Here is a 24,125-nt window from a genome sequence, read left to right as displayed (position 1 = left end):
TAAGTGAATCAAAATATTAATTATCAAATACTTCTGGAAGCTGAAAAGAAACACTACCTAAACTTGTCTACGCTAATATTCTCTACTATTAAATTAGCTAATTGAATTCTTTTATTCATAATGGTAGGCATTATGTTGGATGTTGAAGATAAAGACATAGATATGGTTCTTGCTTTCATGAAGCTTCTATTCTACTGGTGACTCAGAAATGACTAAGGCTTGGTAGTATTGGGGGATATGGAGGGAAATGAATGGATTTAAACTATAATTTGGAAGTAAAATTGGCATTGGCCAGAAATTTCAGAATGTTATTAAACAGTAATGGTGGTACCTTTGTCTTATTCTTAATTTTGATGAGATTTCCTTAAACATTATATCATTAATGGCATACATTTAATATTCCTTAGGAAGCATAAGACATTTGCAGCCCTATGTGTAAGCAAGCTGGGTCTGTACTTTTCTTTCAGATCTTCCCTTGATCAATGGTATCCTTCTATCAAGGACACATGCTTGGGGCCCCTGGATGGCTTGGTTGGTTAAGCGGCCAACTCTTGGTGTCCACTTAGGTCGTGATCTCAGGGTCCTGGGATGAAATCCTGTGTCTGGCTCCACGCTCAGCAGGGAGTCTGCTTCTCCCTCTCTCTCTCTCTCTCTCCCCCTCTTCCCTCCATTTGTGATTTCTCTCCCCCTCTCTCTCTCAAATAAATGAATAAAATCTTTAAAAGAAACAGAACTCATGCTTGCTTTGGATATTGGTGCATTAAGGTTTTCATCTTCAATAATCCACATCCCCTCCCTTGCTATTTTTTCCTTCATAGCCAGGTCATGAGAGGGTTTTCTGCATACTCTTTACTCTGTCACTTGTAATTTGTTCTTCAAAAAACTCTAACATGGTGTCTCCCTTTATTATTCCACCAAAACTACCTTTGTCAAGGTCACCAATAACCTATGGGAACAATTTTACATGCTCATCTAGGGAGGCAATGAGTTAGAGCTCTGGTATTTCTTTTTAAATTTTCACCTTCTATGTCTCTTTTTTCAGCTATATAATGGGGATAATAATAGCAGAGAGTTGTTGGGAGAATTAAGTGATATAATTCATATGAGCTCACGGAATAAAAATGCCTGAATAAAGCAAATGTTCAGTAAACATTAACTGCTGATATACCTTATTTGACTTATAAACAGCATTTTGAAGATTCAAATACCCACTTTCTTAAACACTTTCCTCTACTTGTCAACACAATCTACTGATTTTCCTTACTTCTCCAGATGCATCCTTTCCATATTCTTCTTCCTCTACTTAACTTCTTAGTGTTTATATTTCTCAGCTTGTAGTCACCTTCTTCTACTACTGACCTCTGTCCTTTGCAATCTTACCCACTCCCATTGCTGTCTGCTGACTGCCCCTTTCCCCTATCTGTCATGTAATACAGACTTTTTTCTGAATTCCAGGCTCAGATCTAATTAATGCTATACAGGAATCTCAAACTTGTGGTATAAACCATCATCCAAATGTGTTCCTCTTATTATCATAATGTCCAGAAATGTAACAATAATCTATATCAGCACCTTCTCATAAGTTGATGTTACCTCCAAGTTATGTCTCAGATCTATCTACCCTTCTCTGTCTCCACCAAAATAGCAAACTACTATCATCTCTTGCTTGCCTACTGCAGAGGTCTCTTAAGTAGCCACCCTACATTTACTCTTTCCAACCTGTATCTCTCACCCATGTGAAACAAACAGTAAGATGTTAAACATGAAGAGAATTAAAACAGTTAGAATGAAGAAACAAAATCACTATGTGTACTTTCTAGGACACAATCATATATATCCATTGCTTTCAAGGAAAACTAATAAAATTAATGAAATTAGCAATTAGAATCAATAAGAGAATTGGGTAAAGTGACCAGAAACTAAATAAAAATATAAAAATCAAGAGCTTTCCCATATACCAACAATACTCACAGTATTATTATTTTCTTTTTACCCCTGCCTCTCCTTAAAAATTTCATACAATCAGGACACATGGGTGGCTCAGTCTGTTAAGCACCTGACTCTTGGTTTCAGCTCAGGTCTTGATCTCAGGGTCGTGAGATTGAGCTTCACATCGGGCTCTGTGCTCAGTGTGAAGTCTGTTTCAGATTTTCTCTCTCTCTCCATCCTTCTCTTTCCCCATGCCCTGCTTGAGCACGCACATTCTCCCTCTCAAATAAATGAATAAAATTGTTAAAAATCTTTACAATAAACCTCTCATACACTCTCTGTAAGTCATTTGAATTGACTGTAGGGCTTTCTAGACACAGGTGATCAGACCAGAGGTGAATCAACTAAATTCTCTATACTCGAAGTGTGGGTATGAGATCCAGTGATTGGAGTCTGTTATTAGCACTAGGCTTATGAAGATATGCAAACCAAGGAACAAGGCTCCCATTTTTGCCATTTAATACTAAGTTTACCAATGAGCAAGAAGAGCCAGGCTATAAGATAAGCAATAGAACAGAGCAGTTTCACAGAAAAGAGACATTATATAGCCAGAGAAGAAACCAGAATACAAAAGTATCTTGGTTCTTTTTTTTTAATTGTATTTATTTATTCATGAGAGACACAGAGAGAGAGGCAGAGACATAGGCAGAGGGAGAAGCAGGCTCCTTGCGGGGAGCCCGATACTGGACTCGATCCTAGGACCCCAGGATCACAACCTGAGCCAAAGGCAGATGCTCAACCACTGAGCCACCCAGGTGCCCTATTTCTTGGTTCTTGATGGCTTTTTAGTTCATGATTTTAAATCCTCTGCTATATCCCAAATCAGCGTGTATATTTAACATAAAACCAATCAAAATATCAAAGATGTTATATTGTGGAACTACGAGAACTGATACTAAATTCATAAGGAAGATAAAAATAAAAGCAAACATTCTATCAACATCCTATCAGGTACCAGGCACTAATTGGGATCCTTTGCATTTAAGTGTCAAACACAATAAGATAGGAATCATTATTATTCCCAGCTCAAGGATGAGGAAATCGAAGTTAGAGTAGAGTACTAACTGAATTTAAATATCTAGTAAGTAGCAACATAGATGGATAAGGTATACAAGAAAATATTAAAAAAGAAGAGTAATGAAACTGTATTTCCAGTGCTAGATGTTAAAGTATATTCTATAACTAAAATAATTAAAATAATGTAGCAATATTATTACAATAGAAGTCTATTAATTGTATTAATACAATTAACAGAATGCATATCCCTAAAATAATCTTAATTTATACAAATTAGTACATGATAAAGAAGCATTATGAACAAATGTGTAAGAAAATTATTATCAGACATGGTACTGGGGGAAAAGTCCAGTTTCATCTTCATCACAACAATAGTCACCAATATAAATTTTAGGTAAAAGACAGGGTTACAATGTGAAAAGGCAAAACTAGAAAAGTATATGAGTGTATATTTAATGGATTTCTTGAAAGTATAGGATTTCAAAACACAGAAGTAATTAAGGAAATTGGGAAATAAAGACCAACTGTCAAACAAGAAATTTACAATTTCTGTATCTCAATGTACAATAAATATTAAAGGCAAACCTTAAAATGAGAATATTTATAACACATATGACATAGGATTGTTATCTTGTGTGTGTGTGAATGTTTAATGTGATATAGTTAAAGAAACACAAGAAATAAAGAAATAGAAGTTAAAATGAAATATTATTTGATAAATATTTTTGACATTTAAAAAAAGTAATACTTAAAGCTAGTGAGATAGAACGAGGATGCAACCACTATTTGTAAATGTGTAAAAAACATACTGATTTAAAAAAACATACTTTCAGGGCCATCTCCATGGCTCAGTTAAGAACCTGACTGGTGATTTTGGCTCAGGTCATAATCTCAGGGTCCTGGGATTGAGCCCTGTGTTTGGCTCCTCATTCAGTTTGAGAGTCTCTTTCTCCCTGTCCCATTCCCTCTGCCCCTTAGTCCCCCTACACACCTGCTCTCTCTCTTTCTCTCTTTATAAATAAATAAATAAATAAATAAATAAATAAATAAATAAATAAATCTTTTAAAACAACTCTCCGGAAAGTAATTTGAGTATATGTATCAAGAATCTTAGGGGCATCTGGGTGGCTCAGTGGGTTAAGCATCTGCCTCTGGCTCAGGTCATGATCCCAGTATCCTGGAATGGAGTCCAATGTTGGACTCCTTGCTCATTGGGGGGGCGGGGGCTTCTTCTCCTTCTGCCTCTAACCTCCTCCCCTCCTCTCCACCATCCCCACCCCCACCCATGCTTCTCTTGTGTGTGCAATCTCTCTGTCTCAAATGGATAAAATCTTTAAAAAAAGAATCTTAAAAATTCCCATGCTCATCAACCCAATAATTCTAACTCCAGAAATCTAGTAAAGAAAGAACAAGAGATATGTTTAAAGATGCTTGCCAAATTATGCTAATTCTGCATTATATGTACTAGCTAAAACATATTTTTAAAAAATGAAACAAAAATCAATTAAAAAGGCTCAAATTTCCAACAAGGGGTTAGTGAAATAAAAGATTATATCTCCATATAGTGAAATGTTATACAATCATTAAGAATAATACTTTAAAAGACTAATATTCATGAAATATTGTAGCCTTTGATGGTTATTCTCCTTTTTCTCATGTCCCTCTTTTTTTGGCATTTCACTTTCGCTATAACTACTATTAAAAGATGCAGCAACAGAGGGAAGAGTTATTCACCAACACTGTGAAGAACAAGAAAATGACACACAATCACCAATGACTAACGTTAAGCCTCTAGCTTGGCTGTGGGATTACCATTACACTTCCCAATTGCCTGCTACCACGGCTAATTGTAAGTTGGCATGGTTACTCCCATACCAATTGGCATTGGCCACAGATAAATTGCTGTGATTTTTTAAATTACAGTTATTATTCTACTCCATCTGTTCTGTTCATTTTCTGAGTCAGCTGTCAAATCAAACACATAAGTCCTTCCTAAAAGTTGTAGAAGTTTTACATGTTACCAGAGTAAATGGAGCAATTGCATCACACAGTGATGTTCAGTAGAATTCTACAAGGTAAACCAAGAATTAACAGGAAGTAAGGTGACATGTCAACCGTTGTTTTAGTGATGATGGCAAAGTGCTATATTTATGATAACAGTATTTTAATATTCTTGCATTACTTTTAAATAGTAGGCATAATTGCCAAGAAGGCTTTGTGAAATCCTAAAAATACATTTCAACTCTGACCTGCTTTTTCCAGTTGTTCTAGTCTCAATTTTATTTTAGCTAAAATTAATAAACATTTGAGACTGTGTAAAAGTACAATGTAATGTCTTGGTTTAATAATTTAACATATTGTATTTCTCTCTTCCCATTCCAATTAAGGGTTTTATTTTTCTATAATATTTTCCTATTATGCATAAAGCATCCCTGCTATTTCAAATATGAGAATATCTTTTGACACAGTCTCCAACACCCACTGTGTAAAGATAACTTTAAGAATTATACTGCAGGTCATGGGAGAAGAATGAAGTAAACTTGCTAAATCTATCCAACCTTTTTACTCTGAAGTACTGTTTAATTGTTATATTAAAATAAGAAAATTTTATCTCATTTGTGTCCAATTTGTTACAGAAATGGTCCCATTTTTATCCCTCCATGTATCCATATCCCTTGCAATATGTCTCTGCACCTTATGTAATCAAGAAGTGGCATCTATTTCCCCAGCCCTTCAAGCTGGACTGGTTTTGGTAATTGCTTTGGCCAGTGATGTAATATGGCAGAGGTGATGGCCTGCTAATTATGATCTGGGGGCTTTAAGAGGCTTTATATGCTTCTGCTCACTCTCTTTGGACCCCTGCTTTACCTTGAAAACAAGAGCGGGATTATTGTTGAAGGATGAGAGACTATTTGGAGTAGACATGTGGTCTATTAAAGCCCAACCCAGACAGGCCATTCTCAGCCAACCTACCAGCTGAAAAGACATATATAAGCAAACCTAGACAAGATCAGCTGACACCAAATAACTGAGCTAAGTCCAGTCTAAACTGCTAAACCACAGAGTAATGAACTAAATAAATGAATGATGTTTTAGCTCACTAAGTTTTGGGGTTGTTACCAGTAGCTAACTAATATATCCTCTTGTCTTTGTTTAATTATTTAGAAGGAAAATTAGGAAGCATTAGGCAAATAAAAAGTAGATATAATAATTATATCAAATCTACTTTTCTTAAAATATCAGTATTTTAATATTTTGGCTGTTGAGTATATTAACTTTTATTGAGCACCTTTTATTTACTATTACTCATTTCACTCCTACAACAATCTCATGAAGCAGAAATTACCTTTATTTTATAGAAAAGGAGACCACTATAAAGAAAGCAAAGGACATGTCCAGATTCACACAGCTGGCATGGCAGAGCTGGACTGAAGCATGGAACACAAAAAATGTGAATCCATTTTATTCTATGATGGGGTTACTATCAGTTCCACAATGAAATGTCAAGTCTAAGCTCTCTTTGGAGTGGTACTCCAGAAACTAGGAATGTGTGTTTTCTGTTGAAAGACCTAGATGGTGTTCCCTGAATGTTCTGAAATATAGGTTATGCATATAACATAGACTTACTCACTTGGGCTTTTTCTCATTCTCCAATAAATTTTAAATGGCTAAAATATCCCAGCTGCCTTTTTGAATTCTCAATTCAAGTTCAATGTGCAATTACCATAACAACTGAATAAAAAAATCAACTAATGTAAAGTGAAAATATCTTCCAGTATAAAAGTCTTGGTTTATTTGCAGCCATAATTGTTGTTTATAGTACCAAATGATTACTATTGCTTGCCTGATTGACTATAGTTTCATGATATTTTATGCCAGAAGTCAATATTTTAGTTATTTAGTGGTAGGCAAAATAATTTACTTGTGGGACTAATAAAAAAATAGTTAGCTTCTAACCTTGGTTGTTATGAATTAAGAATGATGTTTAAATCAATCCATAGAAATAAATCAATAAAGTGCTACTGAATTAATTATCCATCATTATCATTAGCCTAGCATTTACATGTCAGGCCTATATATAATGCATCACAGGTGCTAATACATTTTTTAATACTGAAAACAAACATCATAGAATACTAGGAAATGAATTCAGTGCATCTGCTCTTTAATACTCACTTGACTAGAAACCAAAACGAATAGATTAAGCTACGAAACAGGTAAGGACATATAAGCATTTTCCATTTTTCCTATCGCATCTTCAAAAGCATCCACCAAAGGCAAAAGGCTGTACATCATATATAAAATCAATTCTAAGTCTCAATATATGTTTTATTTTAGGGGCACCTGGGTGACTCAGTGGGTTAAGTGGTTGACTTTAGATTTCCACTCAGGTCATGATCTCAGGTTGTGAGATCAAGCCCTACCTTGGGCTCTGCCCTGGGCATGACTTGCTTTAGATTCTCTCTCCCTCTCCTTCTGCCTCTGCCTGCATTATAAATAAATAAATAAATAAATAAATAAATAAATAAATAAATAAATAAATAAATTTATTCATTTATTTATTTTTATTTTAGGCTGGCCTATGAAAATTTCAGTTATGTCATTGGAAATTACCTGGTGTGTTAGCTGCTGATAGAAGAAATACAAATGATTGGATGCATGGTTTAATTATAAATAACCCCAGGCAGTTTTGGAGTAGTAGAGTATACTTGGACTCTACCCTACACTATAGTAGACATTTTAATAGTTTTATTCACTTGAATATCACATTTTGTACAGAATTCTACAATGATACATTATTAAATAAACCAACTCAGAATAGGGATCAGTCGGATGTTTTTCCAGTGCATTCTGTCAGGTAAAAACATTTGCAACAGCTATGGAACCAGAGGAATAAATATTTAAACAATATTTTCCAATTTAAATAATTACTTTATGTCATATGGCATTTCTGGACTGAGATAACATTCTGGTAACAACAAGACAATGAAGAATCACAAGTCACTGAAATTTTACAGCAACCAGTTTCCTAAACTTTTAAGAGATGAATTAAAGCAGGAACCATATGCATTTGTTAGTTTTGCAGGTGCATTTAGTATTATGGGTTTAACTCAGAATGGAAGAAAAGATCAGTAATCAAGATGATCAAAGTAGGTAATGGCCATACGTTTAAATAAGAGTAAGTCAGAACCTGCTTAACCATGAATACTCTTGGCTACAGAATGTCAAATGTTGGATACTGTCCACATATCCCTGAGCCAGATGGTTCATGAAGCAAAGAGCATTTGATTGTCCTTTTTTCTTTTCACTGAACTTAAGAAATCCTCAAGGAGAAGATCGTTTTAATTCATCAAACGGAAAAGTTCCACACTAGCTAAAACATCTTAGTCTTTGTAAAGATTTGCTACATCTGTATCCATGTTAACTTAAATGTCACTCTTGAATGAACAAAATCAACTACGTTTTAGCTAGGAAATGTAGAGAAAATGTCAGAAAAAGTGTGCCACGAACAGCAGTTGCCACTGGATGTTTCTCTCTCACAATCAAATGGTATTTAACAATAAAGTTGGGTAGAATCAAATCTAACACCTATGGAATCTGTTTTTAAACTAAGTTATTCGAGGATTGAATGACAACATAAGAGAATCGGGTTAGAAGCAAATCCAATCACATGATTTGAAGCAATTACTTAAAGATATTGAACGCTATAATGAAGCAGACATTCATATTTGCTTTTCTATTTGCTTCTTCTTTTCATAATGTAATCAAGAAATATTCCTCTTATTTTGACAAAGACCTAAAGTAATCACCAGGGGGGTCATGGTTTAGGAATGAAGATCACTTTAACGAACTCCTGCTAAATCTCCTTTTCCTAATGTTATGGTCAGAGCTTAGTTCATGCATTTACATTTGGTCACATAATAAAAGTTTGCCTTTATCATTGCTGGGACGCTGATAGTATAGGGATAACTGTTACCTCAAGAGAGGAATCTCCATTTTGTTCACTAGTAGTAGCCCACACAACACCTCCAAGTATAGTGAAAGAACCTAAGGAAAATCTCCAAAAGAAGGGATGTTTAGGATCACTCCCATAGAAATAGAGAAGCCAGAACACAGACCCCAGCTGTGGGTCTATTCCTCAGACAGAATACAGACCTCCTCCCTCCTGCTTCATGACTTATGGCATTGGAGTCAAAAGATTCTTGAACGATGCTCATCTGACTTTGGCAGCAAGCAATGGGACAATGGGATGGGGTCACTCCTATCCATCTAAATGATAAACCAGAAAAATACTAAGCCTGAAAATAGTTCTCCTCAGGGAGAGTCCTGCCAGCAAAAGTAATTTGAGAAAGAACCAGTCTTTTAAATAATTTTCACTTCAGGAATCATTTAGCTGAATTGTGCTTGTGCAGGTAATGCATGAGTTTCTTCCCTGTCATTAGTTGCTATAAACTCAGGAATATACTTTAAAATGAGGTCATTTATACTTGTCCAAGTTTCATGAGTCCTTCTCTGGACTAAGGATACCACGTTAGACATGTTAAAGAACCACTTGGTCAGTCTGGCTTAAGAATTAAACTGACCTGCAGGATAGGTTTCTGGCCATCAAGAAAAACAGCGGATTTCTTTACTTGGTTTATACTGGATTATAGAAATACCACATAGTGGTATCATCACTATGAAGCTATCTGAAGATCATCATATAGTGTTTCTTCTGACAATTGATAGGTGTTTTCTTGTTCGACTAGTAGCCATGTGCCTTTGGTAAGTATGACATCTCTGAACAATAACAACTTCATGAATTCTTTTGTTTTGCAACTAGTGAATTGTATCATTCAAAACAGCCGAATTTTAAACACAGTAAAGGCCATGGTAAGGTAATTAAAGAGGAAAGGTGGGTCTATTGTAATTATATACTCAGTTCCACAAAGAATTGAAATTCAAATTAAATTATCTTTTAGGGGGTGGGGGAATGGGCATAATGGGTGAAGAGGAGTGGGAGGTGCAGGCTTCCAGTTATGGAATGAATAAATCATGGGAATGAAAGGTACAGCATAGGGAATATTGTAATAATGCTGTATGGTGACAGATGGCAGGTACACTTGTGGTGGGTATAGCATTATGCATAGGGTTGTTGAATCACTATGCTGTACACCTGAAACCAATGCACCATTGTGTGTCAACTATATTGGAGAGGCTGTTTTTAGACAACAGCCTTGAGTAATGGAGACAGGAGCAAGGCAAAAGGGCCCATAGTGACTACTGAGCTGAAGGCAAACAGGCTCATTGAACCATAGGCCCTAACTGACCAATGGAGTATCTACAACCAGGCACAGTTCCTAAGATTACCAAAAAAGGGAAAATTTCATATGTTCCCATATTCTCTTATTCTGCCCTATAACTATAGCCCCTCACTATTGCCCCGTGGCAGATAGTCTCTCCTTTGCTGTTCTGCCCATTGCTCCCTTGCAGTGTATTTAATAAGCTTTTATCTCTTTGTTCTATCTTAGGTGAATTCTTTCACTGCTTGTACTGCCTGCCCCCATCCAACTGAGATGCCCCAAATATACTTTTTTAAAATTTTTATTTATTTATGATAGTCACATAGAGAGAGAGAGAGGCAGAGACACAGGCAGAGGGAGAAGCAGGCTCCATGCACTGGGAGCCCGACGTGGGATTTGGGATTTGATCCTGGGTCTCCAGGATCGCGCCCTGGGCCAAAGGCAGGCACCAAACCGCTGTGCCACCCAGGGATCCCCCCAAATATACTTTAACAAAAGAATTAAAAATAGATAAATAGTCTTTGTTCAGAAAACAAATTATACCATAAGCAGTGCAAAAATCTCATGTTTGTGTCACACAAATAAGTGCTTCACATACATTTCTTATTTAGTTAATCTAGAAATACAGTTTCTAATCTAGAAACAAAAAGATGACATTAATTATTTATCTTTGGGAATATGTTGTAGATTAGAATACGTAGCATGAAACACCGAAAAAAACTCAAACATTTGCTACTTGGTAAATAATAATCAAAGCAGAATATATTTTTATTATAAGGATTACAATGTGAATTTTACATTTGACTATAATTTGAATTATAACTCTTATTCAAGTATTATCTTTTCTATGTGATGCTTTATTTCTTCCTGTTATCTCCCTCATTGTCCGTAAATATGTTCATGTCATGGTGAAATTGACTATTTGAAGGCAATTGTTAATAAGTATGAGGAATTAGAAGAGAAGCGAAATATATTAAATGTTTTTTGATACTTCATAGGCTGGGAGAATCTATTTATTGCTGAGCAATACCAACTACGTATATAAAATATCAAAATAACCACTAAGATTTTAGTAAGATTTTAGTAAGATTTTAAATCACAGAGAATTTATCTGTTTCCTTGCTTAGTCTCACTTATTCCTACAGGAAAAGCCCCATTAATAAAACAGGAACATGTATAAAAAAGGCATTTATTTAAAGGCAATGACTGTCACTCTAAAGCAAAAATATTCAAAAGATTCCTAAAAAGATCTACTTTCAAAATATAGTCATCCTTTAATGGAATTCTCTTCAATTATATGATTACTATATGACTATCTTCTTTTCTTCCTCACAGTTCTGTGAGGAAAAGTAATTAGCAAGTAGCTTACAACATGTATAATTTGTCATAATTATTATAGATGCTCTTTCTGTCTAAAATACTTATTGAAGAAGCAAATGACTGATCATGTCCCAGAAAACTAAATACAGGCAACACTGTCTAATTTGAGATCATCTCTCCCCCTTCCCTTCTTATGGCTGTCCAATTACATGACATTTTATGAAACAAAAGAATGGTGCTGGTTTTGTTCTATTTAAAAATAAAACTAGATTTATGAAATGCAGAAGAACTCACATGATTGTCTGAATGGAAATTTTGGATGACTAAGGCACTTCTATTCTTTGTAGTTTCAGTAGAAGGCTATAAATTTGTAAAACAAAGATGGCTTGAATATTGGGTTCACTGCATCCCTCAGCACCAATCTGAATCCCTATCCACAGTTTTCTTTGCCTCTGAGTCTAGTAACCTTGTGGAGTTTAAGGAGTTCGTCATAACTCAATCTGGGATATTGCACAATCCTTGAGGTTTTTCTACATCAGCCCTCCCTTTTAAGCCATCTCTTTATTTTAACTGTTTCAAACTATTCTATTTTCACATCTCTTTTCTATATGACCCTGGCTATTACAGTTCTTATTTATTTCCTCAGGAAAAATTCTACTGATAAACCAGGTGTACATGTAAACAAAACATTTCTTTAAAGACTTGGACACTTGGTGCACCAATGATATCATAGCACACAAATATATTGCTTAGAAATGTTTGAATCATTTGTATAGCAATGGAATGCATTTAGTTAGAAATATTTAGATATAACTACCATCCAAACAAGTTTAGAAAGATTTCTGACTATCATCAATATATTAAGTCTAACTTAAGTGAAGTAAATATTTTAATTATTGAATTGTTTCTATGGAATGCACAAGGCAAGTTAGATATTCTACTTCAACATATTTTCATGAACACAATGTATTGTTACAGATGCATGCATAAAGAGAGATATTTACCTTTTCACCAATTTCTCCTTTGCTGCCTTCAAAACCTTGCTCTCCCTGTAGAAGAGGAATATGATGTATATAATAATAGGAACTCTACTTTTACCACAGTTATTACAATAATAATGAAGTTTCCAATAGCATAAAATCAATAATTATAAATAAAAAACATTTCTCATATGTAAACTTTAAGCCAATATTAACTTAGATGAAATTTAAATATTTCTAAAGAGTCCAACTACAGCTTTACTACAGTAGTCAATGCAATGTAATCTCCATAAACCTGAATTTCTCCATATATTGAACCTTTCTCATAACTGTTTTGAGAATTGAACACATCAACACAGTGCCTGGCACTAAGTTACTATTATTATTATTATTATTATTATTATTATTTTTATTATTATTACTATTACTATATATTTCAGTAGATCCAACAGTAACAGTTTTCTCAAGGTGATTTTTGGGAATGCTGTTCTAGTGAGAACTGTGTGATGAATGAGTTCACATTTGAACACCTAAGACTGGGTCCAGCTCTGACACTAGAGCCACGCATGCTCTTTACCACCCAGATCTCCTGCTTTGCAGTCACAGAAAGGGGATTGCTGGATATAGCACTGCTGGCTTTCAACCACCATAATTACCCCAGAAGGTATAAGTTCCCTGTTCTTCAATTAAAAACCTTCTCTGATCTGACAAGCTTATTTTCCACTTAATTCTGCACAGATATTCATAATACTGATGTTTGAGTCATACTTTCAAACAAATATTTATTGACTGTCAGATATATGTCAGGCACTTAAGACAACATAACCAGCAAATGAGTGCTAGAGATGAGTCATCCTCACCCCTCACCCACAAGATGCACTCAACAAACAACTGAGCGCACAGGGATGAAGAATTTCTTATCTCCAGTTTTTTCTGTAATACTACAAAAAGGTGACACTTGATACAATTAAAATCCATGTGTTAGAAAAGGAATGCCAGCTTTTTTTTTTTTTACTATAAGTGTAGTCTCTGTTTATGTGTTATGAATAATATATAATGAAATATATGTATATGTGCATATGTATACACACATACACACGATTAAATTTTTGTTTCTGCTTCATCTGCCCTTAAAAAAGTTAAGACAATAGGTAAGTATTTGGGTATATTTGCCACTGAATGCATGGTCTGTCTTTATTCTAGCATTTTTCCTAAAATATGGACTTTAGCTTGATCTGTTAATTCAAGCTGACATCGAAGCTGCTAAACACCCCCAGTACATCAGCCACAATGTCAGCATGATGCAGCCACCACAAACAGCTGCTGGAAAGTCCAAAACTATTTCCCAGCAGATAAATCTGCACATCCCTTGGCTTGCAACTCAACTCACAGATGCAGCACATGCTGTATCAATGGGTTTTGTCTAGAGCTGCTGTGAAGAAATTCAGAAGCTTGCCATTTCACCACTGCCAGTTTCAGTCTTATTTTCTTTATGAAGCCAAATCAGGGAAGATTTTTCAAAAGCTGTAACTATAAATAAATGCGTATCTTCTTTTAATGATAATTTTAGCTACAGAGAAAAATCTAGATGTAATAGTAACTTCTGATGTCTTATCGCTAAGACCTGTAAAACTTCCAGAGCATAAAAATGATATGGTTGGCCTGGGTGGGCATCTAAAATTGCATCAATAATGCTCTTCCCTGTGGTGGGATTATCTGGGTGGTGTTATGGCAGCTGGCCCCACCTGAAACAGCTCCCCATCCCTCCAGGAAACTGGAATAGACCAGACTCTGTGCTTCCAGCAATGCTGATCATATTTCTTGCCAGAAGAAAGCAGCCTTGGGACAATACAAGGGTACAAATGAAGTTCACCTTGGTAAGGAGAAAGACACTCGGCACAGAAGAAGTAGCATAGTTGATGCAAAAATTTTTAGTTATTACAAAGCTGTTCTGAGAGATTTTTTGAAGATATTAGTTATAGCATCTTTGTAATATTTGATATTTTATGTCATTGTAACTATTATGTTTAGTCAATCCGGGGTATACAAATAGGAAGGTAAATAAAAAAGAACCAAATATAGTCAAAGACTGTAAAAATTGTTTCACTCTTCATTTTAGATTCTAGTAAGTGAAACATGTCCAGAGCAGCTCTGTATACTCCCATGGCCACCAGAAAACACCATCATCGACTTCTCTGGAGAAGCATGTTGCTAAAGCTCTCTGATAAAGCCCTCCTATAGTGATTTCTTTGAGAAGGGATTATTTCCACAGATTCTCTTTGAAAAGACCATTAATTGGCTTTCTAAGAGCTTTCCAGGGATTTCAGTTTCATCAAACAAATTTTCTGAATCTCTACTATATTATGGAAAATTCAGTTTTTTAAGATGTTAAATTCTTAACTTGTAAAAGACATTTAAAAACTCTACCTTTTGACCAGGTAAGCCTGGAGCTCCATGTAAACCATTTTCACCCTAAGAGAAGTACAGAGAATAAATTTTATTAGCCATAAAAAACAAATGAATAAAGAAATTTTTGCAGTTCTAGTGTTGTGGGGAAAGGTAGCCAACACTGAACATCTATCACATTTAGGGGCTTTCTGTCTATCCTTCCTTATCTTACAACTGTAGAATTGGTACTTGAATTTTACAAGATAAGATAACAGTCTATTGGGTTCCAGGTAGCTCAGTGAGTTAAGTGACTCTTGGTTTCATATCAGGTTGTGATCTCATAGGTCATGGTATTGAGCCTACATCAGGCTCTTCAGGGAGTCTGCTTGAAGATTCTCCCCTTCTGCCCCCACAACTCATGTGTGTGTTCTCTGTCTCTCTTTTAAATAAATATATCTTTAGAAGGAAGGAAGGAAGGAAGGAAGGAAGGAAGGAAGGAAGGAAGGAAGGAAGGAAGTCTCTGTGTCATGTTCAGGATCATCCAACTTGTGGCACGACCTAAGATTTGAATTGAGTTCTAACTCCACAGCCTGTGTTTTCCCAGCTATTTAGTATCCTTTTTTTCATTTTGTCTTTCAAGCCTCTGGACATAATATTAAAGTCTGGCATAGGTTTTCTATGGGCCAGGCACTGTTCTCACAACAAACCTATTGGGTAGATACTATTATGATCTTACAAGAGATGATTACACAGCCAGTAGCAGTTAGAAATGTGATTCAAAGACATATACTTCAGCTCTGTGCACACAACCACTCCCACTGTCTCATGGAGAAAATTCATTTCTGGCTTGTAAGGGACCTCATCTAACAACTGAATGTATCTATATATCTATTATAGATATATATCATATCTATCATAGTCATAGATATACAGATATGTAGTAAGCATATATATATATGCCATATAAATATAAATATATATATATACATATATATATATATCTGCTCAAATCTGTTGATTGTCTTTAAATCAAAGACATACTCAATGCCATTTTACTTGAAACAATTGCTTATAAGAATTTTTAGTTCTTTCCATTCATCTGGTTTCGGTCTTCGGTAAAAAGGTTTTTAGCAGATACTTATCAGTTTCCATTACTGGAGTTGATGGATCATTTCTTTGACAAACCTGCCTTGTAAACAGCACAGCAGCTAGAATGAGATACTCCTGAGATGATGTGCATATTCTCAGTGGAGCCTTAGGAATTTTGCTGCTTACAGGAGCTGACTTTGACTTGAGTTTCCCAGCTTACACAGTTCAAAATAAATTAACAATTCTATTTATCTGCTTTATTTCTAGAAAATCTAAGTAATTTATAAGACAACAATTCTTAAGCACTACCTAGAATGAAGTCAGATACTGTTCTTAGAATTTTTAAATAAAATTCAAATATATGAAGAAAAAAATCACATTTTCAAACTTTAAAATAGCAATAATATATTCTGTCTAAATCTAAAGAGATCATTATCGTTTCATTAATTAATACATTTTGGAAAGGCTTATATAAAAGTCATTTACACCATTCTATATAGACACACATATTATTTTAAAGACTAAGGCTGTTCTTAGATTAAATTATCTAAGTTTTTCCATGTTATAACTGCTATCATCATAGAATATAATAAACACTAAAGGCAAAATTTTGTTGCTAAGTGAAATTAAGCATTGAAGCATCAGTAAAATACAATGTACTTAATCATGTAATAAATATATTTTTTATTATTTAAAGTAATAAATATATTTTTATTTAAAAATTATTATAGTTCTAGATTTCAGGCATTATATAAACTTCCCATTTCATTTGATAAAGTGTTAGTAAAAGCACATTATGTATTTAATGCCAGGGAACATTCTGTGGAAATTGAGCTTCTGTTACTCATCATAGAAGTATGTCCACTTGTCTGTAAGGAGTAGAATTATTTTAATCGGTTGGTCTAATATAATGTTTTATATCATATTACAAGTTACACATGATAACAAGATGTGGCATGTAATCCAGTAAAGTACACTGATACAGTATTCACTGCCAAAAATACTTTTTGGGGAAAAAAAAATAGGGATAGTATATCTTTCTCGTTTTCTTTGCCGACAGCCCACTCCTATACACTCTGTGGTTAAGGTTCTGGCACCTCAAATCCTACTTCTGGCATTGTCAGGTTAGGGTTACACCCAGAAACACCCCTAATTGGGTAACAGAAATCTCTAAAGCTGTGATATTAAGATTCTTTAGTGGACACAGATTTCATGATTATTGCAATTAAAATGTTACATTTTCCTGTGGCCAGTGTTCACTGGTCCCCATTCTTTCCTGACTAGGAATTTGTTTTGTAAACATAATCCTAAACTCCCAGATAACTCAATGGACACCACTGATTACTCTCAGGGGAAAAAGCCAGTTTCACAGACCATGAGGGGGAAGATTTTGAGATTCTGAGTGGACACCATTGAAGTCTAAAGTTTGCAATACTGGTATTCAGAAACCTTTTTATTTTTTTCTCACTGATTTTCTTGAAGTTATCAGAGATGGCCTACTTAGAAACTTTTAATAATTTTAAACTACTTGTCATTTTTCTAGTTCCTAAGGGATAAATTAGCATTTTTGTTTTTGTCCCTATCTCAAAAAAAGAGAGATTTGTTAAAGTAGCACAAAAGCTAAAGAAGAAAATAGCCTTAAAGAGCAAATTTTTGTTTAAAAGATTCATGAATAAATGACGATTCCATTAGGATTTTTATCCAAAACCTAATACAGCTTGAAGTCAAATGGAATTCTAACAAGGAAATAAATGATTATCTAAAACTACTGGATTGACAGACATTAGCTGCTTTTTCTGAACTCTTGCAGTTCCTCCTTCCAGTCCTAGAACAAAAAAGAAATAAGAAGGTTCTCTTTTGGCTTTTGATCAATATTTTAGCTTACTATTGAGGGAATATTACAATCAATGTTTCCCACAGCTACCATAATATTCCAAACTTGCTTCTGAGGAATATACTTTCTATAATAGGTTTTTCCATCAAAGGACCTGTGTCCTTTTCCTGTTACAAATTCAAGCTACACAGAAGGACAAGTGAATGAATATGTGTAATATCAAGTGGAGCCTAATGTTGCTGCTGATAGCACTGTTGCCATGTTATTACTGTAATGCATAGCTCATCTCTGACTTCACAAACCTATCTAAGAACCCTTTCCAGAATTCAAAGTAGCTTCTTTGAGAAGCTTTTAGAGAAAAACTAGGGTGTGACTTAGGGCCAGCTGATGGCTTTCTGAAAAACTGATCAAAGGATTTCATTTTTACCTCCTTTTTATCACTGCACATTTCCCTGAAGTAAGCACAGCTAGGCATAAAAGATAAATTATTAGTTTTCCTGATTCCTTTGACATTAGAATCTGTCTTTCCTTATTATGCAGGATATACACATTATCTGAAGGACATTTGGTAAGAAATCACATTCCCCAAGGCTATCGTTTCCAAACCTAGTCCCAATAAGACCAAGCAAAGAAAAGATTAAACAGGTAAATGGAAATTTGCTAATAACTACACCTAAGCCTAGAAAATAGAAAGTTATACACTAAGTTGCAGTGATTTTTTTTTGTTTAAAAAATTAGGCATTCACTCTCTGACATCCTATTATATAACACTGCTTCCATACTTAAAAATTTAATATGGCCTATCATTTCATTTTAAAGCACGTTTTCCAGAACTTAATCTCTTGTATGAACATATGATACACTTGGAAATACATTGATATTTTCCCACTAACTCATATTTATTAAGAGAAGATATACTTAAATTGAATGTTGAGTGAAATAGCTAGAAAAATATCTGAAATGGAATGCCAGAATTCTTGCATGAAAACTAACAAAAGAGGTAGCTAAAAGTAAATGTGATTTTGCTTTTGTGTAACGCTAACTTGACCTTTACATTTCTGACTACAGGTCAACTTTACTCAGGACATAATCTTCAGAAATTGAATTTTTATGGTTCTTAAATTGTTGCCACTCTACTAAAATTTCAGGAAATAAAATAGATACCTCCTACTTTTTTTCAGACATTTCATCCAGTCTAAGTCTTTTTATTTCACAGAGGAGTATTTTTCCCTTCTATTTTGTTGGACTTTATTCCAAGACATAAATTGTCAAGTTAAAAAGTATATACTGCATAGAGTTTAAAACTTCAAACTTTCTGAATTCTTTGTATTTGCTGGATCCTTATTGCAGTAAATCCATTGGGATACATTATCATATTAATGTTCAAGATAAGGCAAATTTATATGCTTAACCATAAGGTGAACGAGCTTGTTACTTATTATTACTTAGTCTTATGGGTCATTTCAAAGGGAAAATGCCCACCAAAGGTAAAATATAGTCAATACATGTCTTAATCATAGTAACATAAATATAGGGAGTTAGTAGAAGCTGAATCTAACACCTACTATCTCAAAAACTACCAACCTGAGTGTATGTGTTTGTGTGGGCACACAAGTTTATGCAAGTGCACATACCAAGGAAACAAGCAGGATGGATAGTCTTAAAAATAGGGGCAAGAATAAATTTGTATATTTATACCCACTATTATTAAAGAATTTAGTTGAGGTACTGACTCTACTGAAGCTTCTTTATTAAATTCAGGCACTTTTGCTGTTTAATTTGTGTTTGATTTTGGAGAGCAGAACAAAGCAATTCTCTATGTGGATAGTGCAACAATGCTTTCTGAACTCAACCTTCCCCCAAATTTCTGCACATTAGTCTCATTTCACAAAGGAAAAAAATATCTTATGGATCTTATATGTGACATCCCTTTATGTCAATATCAAGGCTACTCAGTAAATCAATAAATTTTCAGTGATAGTTTGGAGTCCCTTAATGAATTCATCATCGTTTTCTGGGCACACACTGGTTACACAATATATCTTTTAAAATGCGGAACTCAGGGAACACCTGGTTGGCTCAGTGGTTGAGCTTCTGCCTTCGGCTCAGGGCATGATCCTGGAGTACCGGAATCAAGTCTTGCATCAGACTCTCTGCATGGAGCCTGCTTCTCTCTCTCTCTGCCTGTATCTCTGCCTCTCTCTCTGTGTCTCTCATGAATAAATAAATAAAATCTTTTTTTAAAAATGTGGAACTCCGAACTCAGCACATCACTCCAGAAATGGTCTCACCACACAGAATAGAAAACAAAAGTGTCATTATACACCACACACACACACACACACACACACACACACACACACACCTTGTTCTAGATACTATATAGTACTCCTATTTATACAATTTGCTTTTTTTAAAGCTAAATTACTTACGTATACATTGAGCTTATAGTCAACTATAACCATTAAGTTTTCATTTCAAGGGACTATATCTTACAACCCTTCAACAAATCAATTGAATGAAAATTATACTGAGTTATTAAAATTTAAAAAACAAGAAAATACATAATTTTGAAATTATTTGGACAGGTAAATAATTCTTTCCATATATAACAAAGTTAAAGAACTGAGACTTGGCCAATGTAGAGCCCATTAGAACCGGGGCTCTTACATATTTGTGATTTTTTTAAAGCAGAGAACAAGTGTTTTGGCTTTTCACTATATTGTGAGACTAGCTGTAAGGCAGTCTTTAATAAACTCGAAGCTTCATAAAAGCACTAAGGAAATAAAAGACATTTAATGTGAATCATCTCCTAAAGTGACATCTGAATCAAGTATTCTGACAAGTGAAAGATGATTTAAGATATAAAGAGGACAGTGTCATCAGTAAGCTCCTAATTGAGGACAGTGAGATACCAGTAAGCACAAACTATTTCCTGTCCAAAGTATTCCTCATGATGAGTAATTTATAGTTCTGCTCCATATCAATTACTTCTAGTAGAGCTTAAATGCACTCGAGTCATTTGTTATTTATCTTTAGCCCTGAGGTAAATTATTGTGAAGATATAGAGAAAGAACATGCCTTAGCAATCTTGTAAGAAAGGCAGGAGATTTTTTTTTCAAACCTCATTTGGAAAAAAAAGAGAACATGATAACCTGAAGTTTATGCTTACAAGAGAATAAAGAGCATAGTTTCTCCAAGAGAAAATGGGAAGCAAATTCTGGAGCTGCACACACTTCTCTCTATTTGATTTCACTCTAGGAACCAGCATCTATAAGTTTTGCTAGGTGGACAAGAGATTCTCCTGATCCCCTATTTCAGTGAAGCATGTTTTTGCAGAAAGTACAGAAGACTTGCACTGAAGATCCACTGCCTTTTCCAATTCCCCATCAGTATGGTTCTAATAATCATCTTCAATTTCTTTTTTCTACTGCCCTGAGGCTAAGTCCACTTGAGTTCTGAATAACTCAACAAACACTTATCTAGAATCAATCAGGTGCCAAATGCTGGGTCAGGCGCTGGGGGTTAGAGGAACAAGACCTTGTTCTCCTGGAGCTCACAGTGGAGACAAAACACAAACTATGTTGATAATGTAAATAAGTACTATGTTGGCAGAGAGAAGGGGCTATTAATTTGTCTGCTGTCAAGGAAACTTTACAAAAAATACCTAATTTTTCTTGAGCTTTGAATTTAGTAATCTGTGAAAATGCAGTGATGGTGAGAGGGAAGAAGGGCACCCATTGTGTATGATCATGTTCTTGAATTTTCTACTCCTCAGTACCTAACAGGTTCATTTAGTACCCTACACTGGCTATGTCTGACTCTCACTTGGATAGCTAAAAATCTCCTTTGGGCGGAGCCACTTTTAGAAAATTCTAGTATCTGAAATTGTAGATGTCCTTATCAAATACCAATTACATCTTTATATTTATTGTTGAGTATCTCAGCAATCTTCCCCAAGGATAAAATAATTAGTCACTGAACTATGCAGAGAAACAGAGAATGTGTGATCTTTTTTATGGCAATATTTTAATATTTATATACTAGATTCTCATAGTGCATTAAACCAAATAGGAACATTAGCAGGATAAGTTCTTGAAATATGGCTGTTTAGCAAATAAAAGTCAAATGCCTGGGTGCCAGATCCACTGCATGTGTTGAGCCTGTTATCCATCTGTTGTGTTCTCTGCCAACTGCTCTACTTGGGGTGTGAGTGGAAGGCATTAGAAGGGAATAAGAAACCATTAAGAAATAAATTCAACTGCAGAGTGAGCAAGTTTTTCTTTTTTTCTGTCCTTCTGTTACCTCTATTCCTCTTATGTTTCTGCTTATTTTACTGCTGTATTGCATCAAAATAATGCCTACAAATGAGACAATTAAATGAGACTTACTCCATGTAAAGGCATTAATTTTTCACTGATAATTCAAGTATCATTCTTGGAACTTCAGTAACTGAAGCCAACAGTAGGTTGACAAAACTGCTTTTTTTGTGGCCATGTTTCCTATGAATACCGGTTATGATTTAAAAAAAAGTTCAATTCTATGTCCAGATTTGCCTCTTTTTTCAATGCAGAATTTTCTGAAATATAGTAGTATACAGATGATTCTCTGTTTAAGAAGTATTTTCTTAAATATAAAGCTCATCCCTGTTTTGTAAACCTTGACAAGTTCATAGAAAAGATAGAGCCCATTGTTAGAATAAAGGAGCTGCCCTTGCTTTTATTCTTCTCAGTTAGTGTTTCGATTCCTACAATAAATTGTTGCATTCGAACAGGTATTTTAAATTTTTAAAAATTTGGGCAGACCTCTGCGATTAATACTAATTCTGAATTTCAGTGGAAAATGAGGTGAAACTAGATAATATAGATGGAAAGCCAAATGACTTAAAAATTCTCTAGTTTTTTCAATAAATGCCTATAAGTTTCTGAGTCTCAAAGGTATTACTGCTACATCTGGATCAGGGCTGTCTCTGAGTTCATTTTAATTCACAACAGCTACCGGCCTTGTCTGCACTTTCAGAAACTCTAACAGCATCTGCCTTTATTTCCTGAAGCTGCAGTCATCTCGTAAAACATCTTTTTAAGGGGAAAATCGAGATTCAGAGATCACCGTCATTTCATTTTCCAACTGAAAAAAAAAAATACAAAGGCGGACAGGGAACAATGGATATGCCCAGTTGAGTCTTACCCTGCTGCAGAGATTGGGGGCTTCAGAGCATATGGTGAAAAGGCTGTCACACAAAGCGCCTCGGCATGAGGATAGATAGCCTGGCTGGTTTTAAGTCAGGCAACTTGGCAACTCTCTCATCATGTTATCAGATATACTTCTTAGTGCTTTAATGCATGTGGCTTTTTGCCTCTAGAAGTTCAGTATTTTTTAAAAATAAACTCATGGTGTTAAGTTAAGCACTTTTGTTTTTGACCAAACAAATATACAATAAATGTGTGTGTGTATATATATATATATATATATATTTGACCAAAAGAATATACTTTATATATATACTTATAATAGATATATAAGTATACTTACATTACTTATACATATAATTATATATCAAAACATATTGCATAGAGAACATAAAGAGAATTTTCTAGGTTAGATGCTGAGGTAAGGTAATCTGGAGAGTGTGGACATGATTGGTCTGCCAGGAGGTGAGTGTGCAGGGCAGATAAGGACCTCCAGATAGTCCAGGTATGAGAATTTTGAAAGTTGATTTCAAACATACTTTTGAATTTGGAAACCAAACAAAATCATGTTGCTTTCATAATATTTTGAAAGATAAAGTGAAACAAAATACTTTCATTCAGTGAAAAACTCATATGATGAAGATTTTTAATTGGTAGACACAATTTTATGAGGGATCTCTACGGTTGGGTAGACTTTAAAGAGGGCGGTGGGGGGGCATGGATTTAATGACAAGGAACACAGTTCCCCCTGCAGCAGAATTGAGAAAACCCTCTGTATAGTTCCTTCTCTAGGTAGTAGGCAAATTTAAGATATAATTCAGAACTGTTTGTGCAAAAGAAATCTGGATACCTGAGGAGCTACATCCAGATGAAGTAATAAGGTAAATGTGCAAAAGCTATGAACTCATATATGTAAGATTCAAGTTCTGGCCCCACCATCTGTTAGCTATGAAACATTGGGGAAGTTTTTATTCTATCTTAGTTTCTTAATCTGTGAAACACCAATGATAATAAATCTTAGAGATACTGTGAGAAA

The 24,125-nt window shown here is 34.8% G+C and overlaps 1 protein-coding gene across 4 annotated transcripts in view; it reads right to left on the bottom strand.

The window, feature by feature from the left end:
* COL19A1 (collagen type XIX alpha 1 chain) overlaps positions 1-24,125 on the bottom strand; it is a 312,174-nt gene that overhangs the window by 211,232 nt on the left and 76,817 nt on the right. For all 4 annotated transcript variants that reach the window (XR_011996755.1, XM_072735110.1, XM_072735118.1 and 1 more), the window contains 2 exons: positions 15,017-15,061; positions 12,614-12,658 (listed from right to left, as the gene is read on the bottom strand). Coding sequence is in view for 3 of the 4 variants with exons in the window: in XM_072735110.1 (XP_072591211.1) it covers positions 12,614-12,658; positions 15,017-15,061 (90 nt within the window). In the remaining variant the exon portion in view is untranslated. The remainder of the gene's footprint in view (positions 1-12,613; positions 12,659-15,016; positions 15,062-24,125) is intronic.

This window comes from Vulpes vulpes, chromosome 1 (assembly GCF_048418805.1).
Source record: "Vulpes vulpes isolate BD-2025 chromosome 1, VulVul3, whole genome shotgun sequence".
Taxonomy (NCBI): Eukaryota; Metazoa; Chordata; class Mammalia; order Carnivora; family Canidae; genus Vulpes; species Vulpes vulpes.
This window is presented reverse-complemented; position numbering and strand designations above follow the sequence as displayed.